This window comes from Anomaloglossus baeobatrachus, chromosome 3 (assembly GCF_048569485.1).
Source record: "Anomaloglossus baeobatrachus isolate aAnoBae1 chromosome 3, aAnoBae1.hap1, whole genome shotgun sequence".
In the NCBI taxonomy this organism is placed as follows: Eukaryota; Metazoa; Chordata; class Amphibia; order Anura; family Aromobatidae; genus Anomaloglossus; species Anomaloglossus baeobatrachus.
Window position 1 is genome coordinate 39,840,695 of NC_134355.1, and position 21,619 is coordinate 39,862,313.

The following is a 21,619-nucleotide window of genomic DNA, read 5'->3' on the forward strand; positions in this document are numbered from 1 at the left end:
CAGTACACAAATATAACACTGTGGCACTAGTGGGGCCGCACGTATGTGCTGCTTACCGCCCGCTTAGCGCGGGTGTGTGGTCGCCAGAAATCCCTAGCCTGGGTCCCCCAGAGCCTGCGTCCGTTCTCCAGCCAGACTGCATGTGTATAATGGCTGCCGGCGTCCTGGGGAGCTGCAAGCCTGGGGGCGGGCCTAGGGCGTGCACAGGGAAAAAGCGCGAAGCCTGTGTCCTACTGTGCTCAGTGAGAGGGCTGGAACATGTAAATCGTGCTCCAGCCCTCGGCGCTGCCGATTGAACAACGTCTCTCCCCTACCCTGATTGACAGGGTGGGGGGCGTTAACGAAGCGGAGCTAGGCCGCAGAACAAACCGGGAACTAAAGTTAGAAGCGCCTCCGCCGTAAAAGCGCGGTCGGCGCGTCCCCGGCGCACTACAAGTCGCAGCTGCGCCGCCGCTCCAGGGGCGGTCGGCGCCGCGATCCACACACATAAAGTCCCCCAGTAATCTGCGGGGACTATAAGCCCAGCGCACAGCGCTACAGTCCCCGGCGCACTAGCACACCCAGCAAGTCTGGGATGTGCGTGGCCTGTCATACGGGGACACAGAGTACCTGAAAGTTGCAGGGCCTTGTCCCTGAACGGCACTCCCGCTCCACATCCAGCAGGTTCTATGGGTCTGTGGATGGAGCCCGGCCTCAGGGCTTGGTGGCCGGTAAGATCCCACTTCCTCAGAGCCCCTCAGGGGGATGGGGAAGGAAAACAGCATGTGGGCTCCAGCCTCCGTACCAGCAATAGGTACCTCAACCTTACAAACCACAAGTGGGGTAAGAAGGGAGCATGCTGGGGGCCCCATATGGGCCCTCTTTTCTTCCATCCGATATAGTCAGCAGCTACTGCTGACTAAACAGTGGAGCTATGCGTGGATGTCTGACCTCCTTCGCACAAAGCAGAAAACTGGTGACCCAGTGATCCCACTGGGGGTGTATAGCCAGAAGGGGAGGGGCCTTACACTTTTTAGTGTAATTGCTTTGTGTGGCCTCCGGAGGCAGTGCTATACACCCAATCGTCTGGGTCTCCCAATGGAGCGCCGAAGAAATCCTGGTGATTGGTGCGCTTTACTGCAACAAAGCAAGTAGCGATTGTAAGGGAGGTCGCATTACGACAGGCACATCTCACAATAAACAATTCCCGGAGCGCACTTACATCATCACTATCCAATGATAGCAGGGAGCGTGCGCTCAAGTCGAAAACTTGTAGTTCAAGTCTTGCAGCCTCCAGCTCCTGAGTTAGTTGTTCCACCTCGGCCTTTTCAGAGGACAGCTTTGCCTCCATTTCCGAAGCTTGATCGGTCAATTTCTGTTGCCATATGGCGATCTCCGACAAATGCTGTTTTTGCAACCTACTCAGTTCCATTTGGTAGACCACAAGCAAATCTTTAATTTCAGGAGATCCATCGTTTCGTACTCCTGAGACCTGTTGCGGTTGAGGAGACTGACCGAGGAGCAAATCAACAATCTCGCTGGTGATAGACCTTCTCCCTTCATGATCGTCAACCCTTTGCTTTACAGGTGGTGGTGTAAAAGGTAACAAGGTGGCAGAATTTAGGCTCTCTAGCTGTGCAAGATCTGGTAAGGCCGATGTATGTTCTCCAGCTGGTGCCAAACTAAGATGGTCCATGTTGATTAACAATGTCAGATTTTCTTCATGGCCCTGTGGTCCAATGAAAGGCGGGAATAACGAAATATCTTGGGTTATATCCAAAACTGAGTTATCCATTACTGTTCCATCACTGCTGCCAACCAACGTGGTTTCATCAAGGTCACGAAGAACGATCCCCTTGGTTTTTGGATCATCCTGATGGACCATCTTCTGCTCGGAGTCGTTTTGAAGGTCAATCAATTGTTCCCGGACTCTTTCCACTGGAACATCTTCCTCCTCACTTCTGTTCAGCAATTCCAACTTGGTTTGGGCGTTTCTTAAAGAGGTTTCTTTGTCCTTCAGACAAACTCGTAATTCTTCTAGACTCTTATTTAGAGAGAACTCGTTGTCTCGAAGCTTTCCAACCAACGTAGAAAGTTCTTCATTAGCCCGGAGCAGACGACCGTTCTCTTGCTGAAATCGGATAACTTTTTCTTTCCACTCCACCACTTCTCCATTCCGGTTTTCATCCTGGCTTGTATTTTCTTCTCTAGCCCCATCGACTGGGTTGTCTTCTCCGAGACTTCTTCTCTCTGAAGTGTCAATCCTTGACTTCTCCAGTTTCTCGTGATTCGGTACATTCAGGAGTTCGAGCGTTCTTTTATTCTCTTCTGTCAGCTTTTCGATTTCCTTTTGAAGACAAGTAATTGACCCGGATAGAGTTTCCCTCTCGATGGACCACGATTCAGACAACAGCTTCAGCTCTTGTAGCTCTACACTAAGTGTTCTGTTACTTTGACACATGGCTTCCATCTCTACTTTAGCAAAACTTAATTTTTCTGCTAAACTGGTGATTTCTTCTTCTTTTTCTTGGACAACAGACTTCAAAGAATCAACACTGGGTTCCAGTGTAACATTGGTAGAATTAGACACATGATCCTTGCCCCTCGCTTCAGCGTCAGACACACTTTTTTGAATTTCCAGCTGATTTCTCAGAAGGTCAAGCTGATCTTGCAAGTCGGAAATTAGTTTTTTCTGCATCTCCAACTCGTTTTCCAAAAAGGACACCCGTGCTGACCAGACATGGACCTCTTGTGTCTTACACTCCACCTCCAGTTCAGATATTTTCTGAAGGAGGTTTTTGATTTCTTTTTGATATTTCTGACTTTCCGACTCCATCTGACCATTCAGATTTGCGCAGTTTACTTTCTGGACCTCCAGATCAGCAGTTCTTACATTGACGATGTCTTGCAGGGTCTTTATCTGGGTGTGTAAACTTTTCTTATCATTTTCCAAGAAATCTATCTGATCTGTTAGTCTCTGAATGGTGGCTTCCATGTCCCCGATTCTTCTAGAGATTTCCTCCTTCTCTGTGGAGATCTTCCGAGCGTTATTCTCATATTCGTCTTTACACTTAATCCAGTCTTCACATTCTCGCTCCTTACAATGAAGCCGATTCTTCAACGTCGACAGCTCCTCGGACGTTTTCACGTGAGCGCTCTTTACGTCAGACAAGTCTTTCTCTCTCTCCTGCAGCAAATTCTTGGCGGAATCTCTTTCCTTCTCCAAATTAGTCACTGTCGCTTTAAGATTTTCCATAGAGGTCGAGTCTTGGTTGTTAAGTTTCTGCGCAGCAGCTTTTATTTCCGCATCCAAAGTGTTATTTTTATCTGTAAAAGAATACAAAAAACATTATAACATGAACCTTAAAGTTTTTCTTCATTCTTAAACAACATTTTATATATAGAATTAATCACAAAATGTTTATAAATGCATTATGCATCCTGCAGTGATGCAGAAGTATACTCCAGAGCTGCACTCACTATTCTGCTGGTGCAGTCACTGTGTATACACAGTTGAACTCAGAAGTTTCCCTCTGTTCTCTATACAGACACATCTGCAGGTTTTTCCCTCCGCTCTCTATACAGACACATCTGCAGGTTTTTCCCTCCACTCTCTATACAGACACATATGCAGGTTTTACCCTCCACTCTCTATACAGACACATCTGCAGGTTTTTCTCTTCATTCTCTATAAAGACACATCTGCAGGTATTTTCCTCCGCTCTCTATAAAGACACATCTGCAGGTTTTTCCCTCCGCTCTCTATACAGACCCATCTGCAGGTTTTTCCCTCCGCTCTCTATACAGACCCATTTGCAGGTTTTTCCCTCCACTCTCTATACAGACACATCTGCAGGTTTTTCCCTCCGCTCTCTATAAAGACACATCTGCAGGTTTTTCCCTCCGCTCTCTATACAGACACATCTGCAGGTTTTTCCCTCCGCTCTCTATACAGACACATCTGCAGGTTTTTCCCTGCGCTCTCTATACAGATACATGAATAAACCTTTCCTGTTTTAGGTCAATTAGGAACCAAAATAATTTACATGTGCCAAATGTCAGAATAATGAGAGAAGGTTTTAATGCATTTTTATTACTTTCTGCAAAGTCAGAAGTTTCCCTCCATGTCATTAGAAATTGGTGGCATTGCACTTACACTGTATGACTTGGGTAAGACGTTTTGGATCTTGTTCCACAAGCTTCTCACAATAGTTGGTGGAATTTGGGCCCATTTCTCCTGACAGAAGTGGTGTAGCTGAGCCATGATTGTAGGTCGCTGCTCGCACCGGCCTTTTCAGTTTTACCCATAAAATTTCAATAGGACTAAGATCAGGGTTTTGTGATGGCCACTCCAAAACATGGACTTTGTTTTCCTTAAGCCACTTTGTAACCAGTTTGGCAGTAGCTTCGGGTCATTGTACATTTGGAAGACCCATTTCTGCTCAAGCTTTAAGTTCCTGGCTGATGTCTTGAGATGTTGCTTCAGTATTGCCACAGAATCTTCTTTCCTCATGATGCCATCTATTGTGTGAAGTGCACCAGTCCCACCTGCAGCAAAACACCACCATAACATGATGATGCCACCTCCATGTTTCACAGTTGGGATGGTGGTCTTAGGCTTCAAAGCTTCTCCCTTTTTCCTCTAAACATAACAATGTCATTATGGCCAAACAGTTCAGTTTTAGTTTCATCAGACCACAGGACATGTCTCCAAAAATGAAGGTCTTTATTCCTGTGTGCATTTGCAAACATTAATCTGGCTTGTTTATGTGTTTCTTTTGGAGTAATGGCTTCTTCCTGGCAGAGTGGCCTTTCAGCCCATATTAATACAGTACTTGTACTGTGGATAATGACACAATCTTACCAGCTTCCGCCAGCATCTTCACAAGGTCTTTTGCTTTTGTTCTTGGGTTGATATGCACATGTCTGACCAAAGCACGTTCATCTCTGGTATACAGAAGCCGTCTCCTTCCTGAGCGGTATGATGGCTGGACATTCCCATCTTGTTTGTACTTGCGTATAATTGTTTGTACAGATGAACGAGGCACCTTCAGGTATCTGGAAATTGCACCCAAGGATGAACCAGACTTTTGCAAGTCCACAATTCTCTTCCTTAGATCTTGGCTGATTTATTTTTATTTTCCCATAATGCTACACAAAGAAGCAGTGTGTTTCAGGTGAGCAGTAAAATACATCCACAGGTGTGTCTCTAATTAACTCAGATGTTGACAATAAACCTATCAGAAGCTTCCAAAGACATGACATCATTATATGGGCTGTCCCATATTGTTTAAAGGCATAGTACTCTTAGTGTATGGAAACTTTTGACTTTGCAGAAAGTAATAAAAATGGCTTAAAACATTCTCTCTCTCATTATTCTGGCATTTGGCAAATATAAATAATTTTGGTTCCTAATTGCCCTAAAACGGGAAAGGTTTATTCTGATTTCACAGGTAGTGAGAAAAACCTGCAGATGTGTCTGTATAGAGAGCGGAGGGGAAAAACCTGCAGATGTGTCTTTATCGAGAGCGGAGGGAAAAACCTGCAGATAGGTCTGTATAGAGAGCGGAGGGAAAAACCTGTAGATGTGTCTGTATAGGGAGCGGAGGGAAAGACCTGCAGATGTGTCTGTATAGAGTGGAGGGAAAAACCTGCAGATGTGTCTGTATAGAGAGCAGAGGGAAAAACCTGCAGATGTGTCTGTATAGAGAGCGGAGGGAAAAACCTGCAGATGTGTCTGTATAGACTGGAGGGAAAAACCTGCAGATGTGTCTGTATAGAGAGCGGAGAGAAAAACCTGCAGATGTGTCTGTATAGAGAGCGGAGGGAAAAACCTGCAGATGTGTCTGTATAGAGAGCGGAAAGAAAAACCTGCAGATGTGTCTGTATAGAGAGCGGAGGGAAAAACCTGCAGATGTGTCTGTATAGAGAGCAAAGGGAAAAACCTGCAGATGTGTCTGTATAGAGAGCGGAGGGAAAAACCTGCAGATGTGTCTGTATAGAGAGCGGAGGGGAAAAACCTGCAGATGTGTCTTTATCGAGAGCGGAGGGAAAAACCTGCAGATGTGTCTATAGAGAGCGGAGGGAAAAACCTGCAGATGGGTCTGTATAGAGAAAGGAGGGAAAAACCTGCAGATGTGTCTGTATAGAGAGAGGAGGGAAAAACCTGCAGATGTGTCTGTATAGAGAGTGGAGGGGAAAGCCGCAGATGTGTCTGTATAAAGAGCGGAGGGAAAAATCTGCAGATGTGCCTGTATAGAGAGCAGAGGGAAAAACCTGCAGATGTGTATGTATAGAGGGCGGAGGGAAAAACCTGCAGATGTGTCTGTATAGAGAGTGGAGGGGAAACCTGCAGATGTGTCTGTATAGAGAGCGGAGGGAAAAACCTGCAGATGTGTCTGTATAGAGAGCGGAGGGAAAAACCTGCAGATGTGTCTGTATAGAGAGCGGAGGGAAAAACCTGCAGATGTGTCTGTATAGTGAGTGGAGGGGAAACCTGCAGATGTGTCTGTATAGAGAGTGTATGTAAATTTCTGGTTTCAACTGTATATTGCATTACTTATGCTGTATTATACTCCAGAGCTGCACTCATCCTTCAAATCATCAGAAGCTCAGAGTTTCACGTAGGACATGCAATGACTGGATATAGGAGTACAGCATTTATTCTTGATATTTTATAACATTTGCTATTTTGTTTTCAGCCTTCAGAAAACTCTTAACGTTCAGACTATGTAGGGGGTTTATATCCAGGAACGCGTCGGTCAGCGATGCCTCATACAGCGACCTCAGTGATATCGATCGATGCGAGTTACGCTTTCTCTGAAAACATCAATCAAAAGTGTAGAAAATGACAAAAAGAAAACAAAAAGCCGCAGTTTTGTTTTTCAATTTGGAAGAATAATCACTGAGCGGAATAATTCCTTTTGTGGCGGGCATTACCGACTGACTGCGGAGCGCTGCGCACCTCCACGCTGCGGAGCCCGGGGCTAGCGTGTAGCCACTGCCCGAAATATGTCATTACTCCAGAACCCAGTTATCAGAGTCGTCAGGCCGGCATTCCTTGTGTTGTATTATTAAGGGATAGCCTAACACTGACATTAATAAGAGGTGTCCCAGATGCTGCAGACACTTTTGCCCCCACAGCGGTGCAGGGGTGCACTTACTTTTCAGCTCCTCTATAAACACTTGGTTTTGCCGTAGAGTTTGACTCGCGGTTCTGAATTCATCTTCCAGTTTTGTGTGTTCTCTCGCTTTATGGTCCAGTTGACTTTTAATTGCGTTTTGCTGAGACCGGGACTCCTGAAAGCAACAAGACAAATTAGGGTACAGATTATTGGGGGGAGGGGGAAGGGTGGAGATGTGATAAAAATAATACACTATAATGTGTCAGCTCCGTAATATAAACACTTGTGGGGGCTCCCCTCATTGTGAGGGACTGGCGGAGTCCCAGCGATGCGACATCAGTCCGTTTTCTATGGGGAGTCTGGCTGTAATAAACCATCTCTGCCTTCTGTATGGGTAGTCTGGCTGTAATAAACCAGCTCTGCCTTCTGTATGGGGAGTCTGGCTGTAATAAACCATCTCTGCCTTCTGTATGGGGAGTCTGGCTGTAATAAACCAGCTCTGCCTTCTGTATGGGGAGTCTGGCTGTAATAAACCATCTCTGCCTTCTGTATGGGGAGTCTGGCTGTAATAAACCATCTCTGCCTTCTGTATGGGGAGACTGGCTGTAAGAAACCAGTTCTGCCTTCTGTATGGGGAGTCTGGCTGTAATAAACCCTCTCTGCCTTCTGTATGGGGAGTCTGGCTGTAATAAACCAGCTCTACCTTCTCTATGGGGAGTCTGGCTGTAATAAAACCATTTCTGCCTTCTGTATGAGGAGTCTGGCTGTAATAAACCCTCTCTGCCTTCTGTATGGGGAGTCTGGCTGTAATAAACCATCTCTGCCTTCTGTATGAGGAGTCTGGCTGTAATAAACCAGCTCTGCCTTCTGTATGGGGAGTCTGGCTGTAATAAACCAGCTCTGCCTTCTGTATGGGGAGTCTGGCTGTAATAAACCAGGTCTACCTTCTGTATGGGTAGTCTGGCTGTAATAAATCAGGTCTGCCATCTGTATGGGTAGTCTGGCTGTAATAAACCATCTCTGCCTTCTGTATGGGGAGTCTGGCTGTAATAAACCATCTCTGCCTTCTGTATGGGGAGTCTGGCTGTAATAAACCAGCTCTGCCTTCTGTATGGGGAGTCTGGCTGTAATAAACCAGCTCTGCCTTCTGTATGGGGAGTCTGGCTGTAATAAACCATCTCTGCCTTCTGTATGGGGAGTCTGGCTGTAATAAACCAGCTCTGCCTTCTGTATGGGGAGTCTGGCTGTAATAAACCAGCTCTGCCTTCTGTATGGGGAGTCTGGCTGTAATAAACCAGCTCTGCCTTCTGTATGGGGAGTCTGGCTGTAATAAACCATCTCTGCCTTCTGTATGGGGAGTCTGGCTGTAATAAACCAGCACTGCCTTCTGTATGGGGAGTCTGGCTGTAATAAACCAGCTCTGCCTTCTGTATGGGAAGTGTGGCTGTAATAAACCCTCTCTGCCTTCTGTATGGGGAGTCTGGCTGTAATAAACCATCTCTGCCTTCTGTATGGGGAGACTGGCTGTAAGAAACCAGCTCTGCCTTCTGTATGGGGAGACTGGCTGTAATAAACCATCTCTGCGTTCTGTATGGGGAGTCTAGCTGTAATAAACCAGGTCTGCCTTCTGTATGGGGAGTTTGGCTGTAATAAACCAGCTCTGCCTTCTGTATGGGGAGTCTGGCTGTAATAAACCAGCTCTGCCTTCTGTATGGGGAGTCTGGCTGTAATAAACCATCTCTGCCTTCTGTATGGGGAGTCTGGCTGTAATAAACCATCTCTGCCTTCTGTATGGGGAGACTGGCTGTAAGAAACCAGTTCTGCCTTCTGTATGGGGAGTCTGGCTGTAATAAACCCTCTCTGCCTTCTGTATGGGGAGTCTGGCTGTAATAAACCAGCTCTACCTTCTCTATGGGGAGTCTGGCTGTAATAAACCAGCTCTGCCTTCTGTATGGGGAGTCTGGATGTAATAAACCAGCTCTGCCTTCTGTATGGGGAGTTTGGCTGTAATAAACCATCTCTGCCTTCTGTATGGGGAGTCTGGCTGTAATAAACCAGCTCTGCCTTCTGTATGGGGAGTCTGGCTGTAATAAACCAGCTCTGCCTTCTGTATGGGGAGTCTGGCTGTAATAAACCAGCTCTGCCTTCTGTATGGGGAGTCTGGATGTAATAAACCAGCTCTGTCTTCTGTATGGGGAGTCTGGCTGTAATAAAACCATTTCTGCCTTCTGTATGAGGAGTCTTGCTGTAATAAACCCTCTCTGCCTTCTGTATGGGAAGTGTGGCTGTAATAAACCCTCTCTGCCTTCTGTATGGGGAGTCTGGCTGTAATAAACCATCTCTGCCTTCTGTATGGGGAGACTGGCTGTAAGAAACCAGCTCTGCCTTCTGTATGGGGAGTCTGGCTGTAATAAACCAGCACTGCCTTCTGTATGGGGAGTCTGGCTGTAATAAACCAGCTCTGCCTTCTGTATGGGGAGTCTGGCTGTAATAAACCAGCTCTGCCTTCTGTATGGGGAGTCTGGCTGTAATAAACCATCTCTGCCTTCTGTATGGGGAGTCTGGCTGTAATAAACCAGCTCTGCCTTCTGTATGGGGAGTCTGGCTGTAATAAACCAGCTCTGCCTTCTGTATGGGGAGTCTGGCTGTAATAAACCAGCTCTGCCTTCTGTATGGGGAGTTTGGCTGTAATAAACCAGGTCTGCCTTCTGTATGGGGAGTCTGGCTGTAATAAACCAGCTCTGCCTTCTGTATGGGGAGTCTGGATGTAATAAAGCAGCTCTGCCTTCTGTATGGGGAGTCTGGCTGTAATAAACCATCTCTGCCTTCTGTATGGGGAGTCTGGCTGTAATAAACCATCTCTGCCTTCTCTATGAGGAGTCTGGCTGTAATAAACCAGCTCTGCCTTCTATATGGGAAGTCTGGCTGTAATAAACCAGCTCTGCCTTCTGTATGGGGAGTCTGGATGTAATAAACCAGCTCTGCCTTCTGTATGGGGAGTCTGGCTGTAAGAAACCAGCTCTGCCTTCTGTATGGGGAGTCTGGCTGTAATAAACCAGCTCTGCCTTCTATATGGTGAGTCTGGCTGTAATAAACCCTCTCTGCCTTCTGTATGGGGAGTCTGGCTGTAATAAACCAGCTCTGCCTTCTGTATGGGGAGTCTGGCTGTAATAAACCAGCTCTGCCTTCTGTATGGGGAGTCTGGCTGTAATAAACCAGCTCTGCCTTCTGTATGGGGAGTCTGGCTGTAATAAACCAGCTCTGCCTTCTGTATGGGGAGTCTGGCTGTAATAAACCAGCTCTGCCTTCTGTATGGGGAGTCTGGATGTAATAAACCAGCTCTGCCTTCTGTATGGGGAGTCTGGCTGTAATAAACCATCTCTGCCTTCTGTATGGGGAGTCTGGCTGTAATAAACCATCTCTGCCTTCTCTATGAGGAGTCTGGCTGTAATAAACCAGCTCTGCCTTCTATATGGGGAGTCTGGCTGTAATAAACCAGCTCTGCCTTCTGTATGGGGAGTCTGGATGTAATAAACCAGCTCTGCCTTCTGTATGGGGAGTCTGGCTGTAAGAAACCAGCTCTGCCTTCTATATGGTGAGTCTGGCTGTAATAAACCCTCTCTGCCTTCTGTATGGGGAGTCTGGCTGTAATAAACCAGCTCTGCCTTCTGTATGGGGAGACTGGCTGTAAGAAACCATCTCTGCCTTCTGTATGGGGAATCTGGATGTAATAAACCAGCTCTGCCTTCTGTATGGGGAGTCTGGCTGTAATAAACCATCTCTGCCTTCTGTATGGGGAGTCTGGCTGTAATAAACCAGCTCTGCCTTCTGTATGGGGAGTCTGGCTGTAATAAACCAGCTCTGCCTTCTGTATGGGGAGTCTGGCTGTAAGAAACCAGCTCTGCCTTCTGTATGGGGAGTCTGGCTGTAATAAACCATCTCTGCCTTCTGTATGGGGAGTCTGGCTGTAAGAAACCAGCTCTGCCTTCTGTATGGGGAGTCTGGCTGTAATAAACCAGCTCTGCCTTCTATATGGTGAGTCTGGCTGTAATAAACCCTCTCTGCCTTCTGTATGGGGAGTCTGGCTGTAATAAACCAGCTCTGCCTTCTGTATGGGGAGACTGGCTGTAAGAAACCAGCTCTGCCTTCTGTATGGGGAGACTGGCTGTAATAAACCAGCTCTGCCTTCTGTATGGGGAGTCTGGCTGTAATAAACCATCTCTGCCTTCTGTATGGGGAGACTGGCTGTAAGAAACCAGCTCTGCCTTCTGTATGGGGAATCTGGATGTAATAAACCAGCTCTGCCTTCTGTATGGGGAGTCTGGCTGTAATAAACCATCTCTGCCTTCTGTATGGGGAGTCTGGCTGTAATAAACCAGCTCTGCCTTCTGTATGGGGAGTCTGGCTGTAAGAAACCAGCTCTGCCTTCTGTATGGGGAGTCTGGCTGTAATAAACCATCTCTGCCTTCTGTATGGGGAGTCTGGCTGTAAGAAACCAGCTCTGCCTTCTGTATGGGGAGTCTGGCTGTAATAAACCAGCTCTGCCTTCTGTATGGGGAGTCTGGCTGTAATAAACCATCTCTGCCTTCTGTATGGGGAGTCTGGCTGTAATAAACCAGCTCTGCCTTCTGTATGGGGAGTCTGGCTGTAATAAACCAGCTCTGCCTTCTGTATGGGGAGTCTGGCTGTAATAAACCAGCTCTGCCTTCTGTATGGGGAGTTTGGCTGTAATAAACCAGGTCTGCCTTCTGTATGGGGAGTCTGGCTGTAATAAACCAGCTCTGCCTTCTGTATGGGGAGTCTGGATATAATAAAGCAGCTCTGCCTTCTGTATGGGGAGTCTGGCTGTAATAAACCATCTCTGCCTTCTGTATGGGGAGTCTGGCTGTAATAAACCATCTCTGCCTTCTCTATGAGGAGTCTGGCTGTAATAAACCAGCTCTGCCTTCTATATGGGGAGTCTGGCTGTAATAAACCAGCTCTGCCTTCTGTATGGGGAGTCTGGATGTAATAAACCAGCTCTGCCTTCTGTATGGGGAGTCTGGCTGTAAGAAACCAGCTCTGCCTTCTGTATGGGGAGTCTGGCTGTAAGAAACCAGCTCTGCCTTCTATATGGTGAGTCTGGCTGTAATAAACCCTCTCTGCCTTCTGTATGGGGAGTCTGGCTGTAATAAACCAGCTCTGCCTTCTGTATGGGGAGTCTGGCTGTAATAAACCAGCTCTGCCTTCTGTATGGGGAGTCTGGCTGTAATGAAGGGAATTTTGTTACTTACCGTAAATTCCTTCTCTTCTAGCTCTTATTGGGAGACCCAGACGATTGGGTGTATAGCACTGCCTCCGGAGGCCACACAAAGCAATTACACTAAAAAGTGTAAGGCCCCTCCCCTTCTGGCTATACACCCCCAGTGGGATCACTGGCTCACCAGTTTTAGTGCAAAAGCAAGAAGGAGGAAAGCCAATAACTGGTTTAAACAAATTCACTCCGAGTAACATCGGAGAACTGAAAACCGTTCAACATGAACAACATGTGTACCCGCAAACAAACCAAAAATCCCGAAGGACAACAGGGCGGGTGCTGGGTCTCCCAATAAGAGCTAGAAGAAAAGGAATTTACGGTAAGTAACAAAATTCCCTTCTTCTTCGGCGCTCTATTGGGAGACCCAGACGATTGGGACGTCCAAAAGCTGTCCCTGGGTGGGTAAAGAAATACCTCATGTTAGAGCTGCAAGACAGCCCTCCCCTACGGGGAGGCAACTGCCGCCTGCAGGACTCTTCTACCTAGGCTGGCGTCCGCCGAAGCATAGGTATGCACCTGATAATGTTTGGTGAAAGTGTGCAGACTCGACCAGGTAGCTGCCTGGCACACCTGTTGAGCCGTAGCCTGGTGTCGCAATGCCCAGGACGCACCCACGGCTCTGGTAGAATGGGCCTTCAGCCCTGATGGAACCTGAAGCCCCGCAGAACGGTAGGCTTCAAGAATTGGTTCTTTGATCCATCGAGCCAGGGTGGCCTTAGAAGCCTGCGACCCTTTGCGCTTACCAGCGACAAGGACAAAGAGTGCATCCGAACGGCGCAGGGGCGCTGTGCGGGAAATGTAGATTCTGAGTGCTCTCACCAGATCTAACAAATGTAAATCCTTCTCATACCGATGAACTGCATGAGGACAAAACGAAGGCAAAAAGATATCCTGATTAAGATGAAAAGAGGATACCACCTTCGGGAGAAACTCCTGAATGGGGCGCAGCACTACCTTGTCCTGGTGGAAGACCAGGAAGGGAGCCTTGGAAGACAACGCTGCTAGCTCAGACACTCTCCGAAGAGATGTGATCGCTACCAGAAAAGCCACTTTCTGTGAAAGTCTAGAAAGTGAAACCTCCTTCAGAGGCTCGAAGGGCGGCTTCTGGAGGGCAACTAGTACCCTGTTCAGATCCCATGGATCTAACGGCCGCTTGTACGGGGGAACTATATGGCAAACCCCCTGTAGGAACGTGCGCACCTTAGAAAGTCGTGCTAGACGCTTCTGAAAAAAGACGGATAGCGCCGAGACTTGCCCTTTAAGGGAGCCGAGCGACAAACCTTTTTCTAACCCAGATTGGATGAAAGAAAGAAGGTTAGGTAATGCAAATGGCCAGGGAGACACTCTCTGAGCAGAGCACCAGGATAAGAATATCCTCCACGTTCTGTGGTAGATCTTAGCAGACGTGGGCTTCCTAGCCTGTCTCATGGTGGCAACGACCCCTTGGGATAAGCCTGAAGACGCTAGGATCCAGGACTCAATGGCCACGCAGTCAGGTTGAGGGCCGCAGAATTCCGATGGAAAAACGGCCCTTGGGACAGTAAGTCTGGTCGGTCTGGTAGTGCCCACGGTTGGCCGACCGTGAGATGCCACAGATCCGGATACCACGCCCTCCTCGGCCAGTCTGGAGTGACGAGTATGACGCGGCTGCAGTCGGATCTGATCTTGCGTAGCACTCTGGGCAAGAGTGCCAGAGGTGGAAACACATAAGGGAGCCGGAACTGCGACCAATCTTGCACTAGGGCGTCTGCTGCTAGAGCTCTTTGATCGCGAGACCGTGTCATGAATGTTGGGACCTTGTTGTTGTGCCGGGACGCCATTAGGTCGACGTCCGGCCTTCCCCATCGGCGACAGATTTCCTGAAACACGTCCGGGTGAAGGGACCATTCCCCTGCGTCCATGCCCTGGCGACTGAGGAAGTCTGCTTCCCAGTTTTCTACGCCGGGGATGTGAACTGCGGATATGGTGGAGGCCGTGGCTTCCACCCACATCATAATGCGCCGGACTTCCTGGAAGGCTTGCCGACTGCGAGTCCCTCCTTGGTGATTGATGTATGCCACCGCTGTGGAGTTGTCCGATTGAATTCGGATCTGCTTCCCTTCCAGCCACTGCTGGAAGGCTAGTAGGGCAAGAAACACTGCTCTGATTTCCAGAACATTGATCTGAAGGGTGGACTCCCGCTGAGTCCACGTACCCTGAGCCCTGTGGTGGAGAAACACTGCTCCCCACCCTGACAGACTCGCGTCTGTCGTGACCACCGCCCAGGACGGTGGTAGGAAGGATCTTCCCTGTGATAATGAGGTGGACAGGAGCCACCACTGCAGAGAGTCCTTGGCCGTCTGGGAAAGGGAGACTTTCCTGTCCAGGGATGTCGACTTCCCGTCCCATTGGCGGAGAATGTCCCATTGAAGTGGACGCAGATGAAACTGCGCAAACGGAACCGCCTCTATTGCCGCCACCATCTTCCCGAGGAAGTGCATGAGGCGTCTTAAGGAGTGCGACTGACTTTGAAGGAGAGCCTGCACCCCTGTCTGTAGTGACCGCTGCTTGCTCAGCGGAAGCTTCACTATCGCTGAGAGAGTATGAAACTCCATGCCAAGATACGTTAGTGATTGGGTCGGTGACAGATTTGACTTTGGGAAGTTGATGATCCACCCGAACGCCTGGAGAGTCTCCAGTGCAAAATTCAGGCTGAGTTGGCATGCCTCCTGAGAGGGTGCCTTGACCAGTAGATCGTCCAAGTAAGGGATCACAGAGTGTCCGTGAGAGTGCAAGACTGCTACCACTGCTGCCATGATCTTGGTGAACACCCGGGGGGCTGTCGCCAGACCAAATGGCAGAGCCACGAACTGAAGATGTTCGTCTCCTATCACGAAGCGCAGAAAGCGTTGGTGTTCCGTAGCAATCGGCACGTGGAGATAAGCATCTTTGATGTCTATTGATGCTAGGAAATCTCCTTGGGACATTGAGGCAATGACTGAGCGGAGGGATTCCATCCGGAACCGCCTGGCGTTCACATGCTTGTTGAGCAGTTTTAGGTCCAGAACAGGACGGAAGGAGCCGTCCTTTTTTGGAACCACAAAGAGATTGGAGTAAAATCCTCGCCCCCGTTCTAGAGGGGGGACAGGGATCACGACTCCTTCTGCTCTTAGAGAGTCCACCGCCTGCAGCAGGGCATCTGCTCGGTTGGGGTGTGGGGAGGTTCTGAAGAACCGAAGTGGAGGCCGAGAACTGAACTCGATTCTGTACCCGCGAGACAAAATGTCTGTTACCCACCGGTCTTTGACCTGAGACAGCCAAATGTCGCAAAAGCGGGAGAGCCTGCCACCGACCGAGGATGCGGAGGGAGGAGGCCGAAAGTCATGAGGTAGCCGCCTTGGAAGCGGTTCCTCCATTTGCTTTCCTGGGGCGTGAGTGAGCCTGCCAGGAATCTGAGCTCCCTTGTCCTTTCTGAGTCCCTTTGGACGAGGAGAATTGGGGCTTGCCCGAGCCTCGAAAGGACCGAAACCTCGACTGCCACTTTTTCTGTTGAGGTTTACTTGCTCTGGGCTGTGGTAAGGAAGAGTCCTTACCCTTGGACTGTTTTATGATTTCAGCCAATGGCTCACCAAACAGTCTGTCTCTAGATAATGGCAAGCTGGTTAAGCATTTTTTGGAACCAGCATCTGCTTTCCAGTCCTTTAACCATAAGGCTCTGCGCAAAACCACAGAATTGGCGGCCGCCATAGAGGTACGGCTCGTAGATTCTAGGACAGCATTGATAGCATAAGTCGCAAACGCAGACATTTGCGAAGTTAGGGACGCCACCTGTGGCACTGCTGGATGTATGATAGCATCCACCTGTGCTAAACCAGCTGAAATAGCTTGGAGTGCCCACACGGCCGCGAATGCTGGAGCAAACGACGCGCCGATAGCTTCATAGACAGATTTCAACCAAAGGTCCATCTGTCTGTCGTTGGCATCTTTAAGTGAAGCGCCATCCTCTACTGCGACTATGGATCTAGCCGCAAGCTTGGAAATTGGGGGATCCACCTTTGGGCACTGGGTCCAGCGTTTGGCTACTTCAGAGGGAAAAGGATAACGGGTATCCTTAGAACGTTTAGAGAAACGCTTGTCTGGATGAGCGTCGTGCTTCTGGATTGATTCTCTGAAGTCAGAGTGGTCCAAAAAAGCACTTAATTTACGCTTGGGATATAGGAAAATGGAACTTCTCCTGCTGTGCAGCTGCCTCCTCTGCAGAAGGGGCTGGGGGAGAAATATCCAACAGTCTATTAATTGCCGATATAAGGTCATTAACCATGGCGTCACCCTCAGGGGCATCCAGATTGAGAGGGGCCTCAGGATTAGAATCCTGATCACCGTCCTCAGTCTCATCACAGAGAGATTCTTCTCGCTGAGACCCTGAGCAGTGTGATGACGTGGAGGGTCTTTCCCAGCGAGCTCGCTTAGGCTGCCTGGGACTGTCATCTGAGTCAGAGACTTCAGCTTGTGATGCTTGAGACCCCCCTGAAGTACGGATTAGTTCCAACTGAGGGGGACCAGAGAGCATAGCCACAGCAGTGTCCATGGTCTGAGGAACTGGCCTGGCCTGCAAGGTCTCCAGGATTTTTGTCATAGCCTCAGACATTTTATCAGCAAACACTGCAAAGTCTGTCCCCGTCACCGGGGCAGGGTTCACAGGCGTCGCTGCCTGGGCTACCACCACAATAGGCTCTGGCTGACGAAGTGCCACTGGGACTGAACATTGCACACAATGTGAATCATTGGAGCCTGCCGGTAGATCAGCCCCACATGCAGTACAAACAGTGCACACAGCCCGTGCCTTGGCAGCCTTGCGTTTTGCGGATGACATGTTGCTGCCTCCTCAGAGCAGTACAGGGTGTCCAGCCAAGAAGCGACCTACAGTGCAACTATATATATATATATATGGTACCAAGACAAAAGTACACTATATATCACTGAGGCACTAGTGGGGCCAGCACTACTGTGCAGCTTACCGCCCGCTTAGGAGCGGTGTGTGGTCGCCAGAAATCCCTCTAGTCTGGGTCTCCCAGAGCCTGCTGCCTCTCCCCAGCCAGATCGCATGTGTAATGGCTGCCGGCGTCCTTGTGGAGAGGGGGGGCGGGCCCTGGGCGTACACCGACGAAGAGCGGGAAGTCTGCTTCCCCTTGTGCCTAGTGAGAGGGCTGGAGCATGTAAATAAAGCTCCAGCCCTCGGCGCTGCCTATTGAGCAGCGTCTCTCCCCTACCCTGATTGACAGGGTGGGGGCGGGAACGAAGCGGCGCTAGGCCGCAGAAGCCGGGGGCTAAAGTTATAAGCGCCGCCGCCGTAAAAGCGCGGTCGGCGCAAAGCCCCCGGCGCACCACAAGTCGCAGCTGCGCCGCCGCTCCAGGAGCGGTCGGCGCAGTAGTTCCCAATACACAACGTCACTCAGCAAAGCTGCAGTGACCTAACCCCCAGCGTACAGCGCCACTGTCCCCGGCGCACTACAACGCTCAGCAAGCCCTGAGAGTGTCCGTGCCTGCCGGGGACACAGAGTACCTGAAAGTTGCAGGGCCTTGTCCCTGAACGGCACTCCCGCTCCACATCCAGCAGGTTCTATGGGTCTGTGGATGGAGCCCGGCCCCAGGGCTTGGGGGCCGGCAAGATCCCACTTCCACAGAGCCCCCAGGGGATGTGGAAGGAAAACAGCATGTGGGCTCCAGCCTCCGTACCAGCAATAGGTACCTCAACCTTACAAGCACCAACCGCGGGTGAGAAGGGAGCATGCTGGGGGCCCTATATGGGCCCTCTTTTCTTCCATCCGATAGAGCCAGCAGCTACTGCTGACTACAAACAGTGGAGCTATGCGTGGATGTCTGACCTCCTTCGCACAAAGCAGAAAAACTGGTGAGCCAGTGATCCCACTGGGGGTGTATAGCCAGAAGGGGAGGGGCCTTACACTTTTTAGTGTAATTGCTTTGTGTGGCCTCCGGAGGCAGTGCTATACACCCAATCGTCTGGGTCTCCCAATAGAGCGCCGAAGAAAAACCAGCTCTGCCTTCTGTATGGGGAGTCTGGCTGTAATAAACCAGCTCTGCCTTCTGTATGGGGAGTCTGGCTGTAATAAACCAGCTCTGCCTTCTGTATGGGGAGTCTGGATGTAATAAACCAGCTCTGCCTTCTGTATGGGGAGTCTGGCTGTAATAAACCAGCTCTGCCTTCTGTATGGGGAGTCTGGCTGTAATAAACCAGCTCTGCCTTCTGTATGGGGAGTCTGGATGTAATAAACCAGCTCTGCCTTCTGTATGGGGAGTCTGGCTGTAATAAACCAGCTCTGCCTTCTGTATGGGGAGTCTGGCTGTAATAAACCATCTCTGCCTTCTGTATGGAGAGTCTGGCTGTAATAAACCATCTCTGCCTTCTGTATGGGGAGTGTGGCTGTAATAAAACATCTCTGTCTTCTGTATAGGGAGACTGGCTGTAATAAACCAGCTCTGTCTTCTGTATGGGAAGTGTGGCTGTAATAAACCAGCTCTGCCTTCTGTATGGGGAGTTTGGCTGTAATAAACCAGCTCTGCCTTCTGTATGGGGAGTCTGGCTGTAATAAACCATCCCTGCCTTCTATATGGGTAGTCTGGCTGTAATAAACCATCTCTGCCTTCTGTATGGGGAGTCTGGCTGTAAGAAACCAGCTCTGCCTTCTGTATGGGGAGTCTGGCTGTAATAAACCATCTCTGCCTTCTGTATGGGGAGACTGGCTGTAATAAACCATCTCTGCCTTCTGTATGGGGAGACTGGCTGTAATAAACCATCTCTGCCTTCTGTATGGGAAGTGTGGCTGTAATAAACCAGCTCTGCCTTCTGTATGGGGAGTCTGGCTGTAATAAACCAGCTCTGCCTTCTATATGGGGAGTCTGGCTGTAATAAACCAGCTCTGCCTTCTGTATGGGGAGTCTGGCTGTAATAAACCAGCTCTGCCTTCTGTATGGGGAGTCTGGCTGTAATAAAACATCTCTGCCTTCTGTATGGGGAGTCTGGCTGTAATAAACCAGCTCTGCCTTCTGTATGGGAAGTGTGGCTGTAATAAACCAGCTCTGCCTTCTGTATGGGGAGTTTGGCTGTAATAAACCAGCTCTGCCTTCTGTATGGGGAGTCTGGCTGTAATAAACCATCTCTGCCTTCTGTATGGGGAGACTGGCTGTAATAAACCATCTCTGCCTTCTGTATGGGGAGTCTGGCTGTAATAAACCAGCTCTGCCTTCTGTATGGGGAGTCTGGCTGTAATAAACCAGTTCTGCCTTCTGTATGGGGAGTCTGGCTGTAATAAACCAGCTCTGCCTTCTGTATGGGGAGTCTGGATGTAATAAACCAGCTCTGCCTTCTGTATGGGGAGTCTGGCTGTAATAAACCAGTTCTGCCTTCTGTATGGGGAGTCTGGCTGTAATAAACCAGCTCTGCCTTCTGTATGGGGAGTCTGGCTGTAATAAACCAGCTCTGCCTTCTGTATGGGGAGTCTGGATGTAATAAACCAGCTCTGCCTTCTGTATGGGGAGTCTGGCTGTAATAAACCAGTTCTGCCTTCTGTATGGGGAGTCTGGATGTAATAAACCAGCTCTGCCTTCTGTATGGGGAGTCTGGCTGTAATAAACCAGCTCTGCCTTCTGTATGGGGAGTCTGGCTGCAATAAACCAGCTCTGCCTTCTGTATGGGGAGTCTGGCTGTAATAAACCAGCTCTGCCTTCTGTATGGGGAGTCTGGCTGTAATAAACCAGCTCTGCCTTCTGTATGGGGAGTCTGGCTGTAATAAACCAGCTCTGCCTTCTGTATGGGGAGTCTGGCTGCAATAAACCAGCTCTGCCTTCTGTATGGGGAGTCTGGCTGTAATAAACCAGCTCTGCCTTCTGTATGGGGAGTCTGGCTGTAATAAACCATCTCTGCCTTCTGTATGGGGAGTCTGGCTGTAATAAACCATCTCTGCCTTCTGTATGGGGAGTCTGGCTGTAATAAACCATCTCTGCCTTCTGTATGGGGAGTCTGGCTGTAATAAACCAGCTCTGCCTTCTGTATGGGGAGTCTGGCTGTAATAAACCAGCTCTGCCTTCTGTATGGGGAGTCTGGCTGTAATAAACCAGCTCTGCCTTCTGTATGGGGAGTCTGGCTGTAATAAACCAGCTCTGCCTTCTGTATGGGGAGTCTGGCTGTAATAAACCATCTCTGCCTTCTGTATGGGGAGTCTGGCTGTAATAAACCAGCTCTGCCTTCTGTATGGGGAGTCTGGCTGTAATAAACCAGCTCTGCCTTCTGTATGGGGAGTCTGGCTGTAATAAACCAGCTCTGCCTTCTGTATGGGGAGTCTGGCTGTAATAAACCAGCTCTGCCTTCTGTATGGGGAGACTGGCTGTAATAAACCAGTTCTGCCTTCTGTATGGGGAGTCTGGCTGTAATAAACCAGCTCTGTCTTCTGTATGGGGAGTCTGGCTGTAATAAACCAGTTCTGCCTTCTGTATGGGGAGTCTGGATGTAATAAACCAGCTCTGCCTTCTGTATGGGGAGTCTGGCTGTAATAAACCAGCTCTGCCTTCTCTATGGGGAGTCTGGCTGTAATAAACCAGTTCTGCCTTCTGTATGGGGAGTCTGGATGTAATAAACCAGCTCTGCCTTCTGTATGGGGAGTCTGGCTGTAATAAACCAGCTCTGCCTTCTCTATGGGGAGTCTGGATGTAATAAACCAGCTCTGCCTTCTGTATGGGGAGTCTGGATGTAATAAACCAGCTCTGCCTTCTCTATGGTCAGGGGACAACATGTACCTTTATAAAATGCAGCACCGGCACTATTTTTGGTTGAGACCACAAACATTTGGTGACAGGATCCCGTTAAAGCCTTTTAACCCTTGTCTGGTACCCTGGGATCAATGTGACCCCCTGCAGATTGGTACAACCAGTGATTTTGTTTTTTCATGGAACCAGTCAAGAGTTTGATATTGAAAAACATTACACTCCAATTTTTCTAAGCTATAATTGGCTGATAAGAGAGAACAATAGAATACAATCAGAGGTACATCAAAGATTTAAAGAAGTTTACATTTTCAGTGACTTTTTTTTACCTAAATACTTGTATATGGAGTTAGAAAAACTACGGTATTTTTACAGTTGGGTCTCATTACAAATTTTGCACCGTTTGGCTTTAACGGGCTCTTTTTTTTTCTGCACATTTTGTCGTGGTCTCTGCACATAAATC

At 49.0% G+C, this 21,619-nt stretch overlaps 1 protein-coding gene across 2 annotated transcripts in view; it reads right to left on the reverse strand.

The window, feature by feature from the left end:
- CENPF (centromere protein F) overlaps positions 1-21,619 on the reverse strand; it is a 105,205-nt gene that overhangs the window by 66,564 nt on the left and 17,022 nt on the right. For both annotated transcript variants that reach the window (XM_075339140.1, XM_075339139.1), the window contains exons 11-12: positions 7,143-7,278; positions 1,202-3,306 (exon numbers count right to left, since the gene is read on the reverse strand). In XM_075339140.1, coding sequence (XP_075195255.1) covers positions 1,202-3,306; positions 7,143-7,278 — 2,241 coding nt within the window. The remainder of the gene's footprint in view (positions 1-1,201; positions 3,307-7,142; positions 7,279-21,619) is intronic.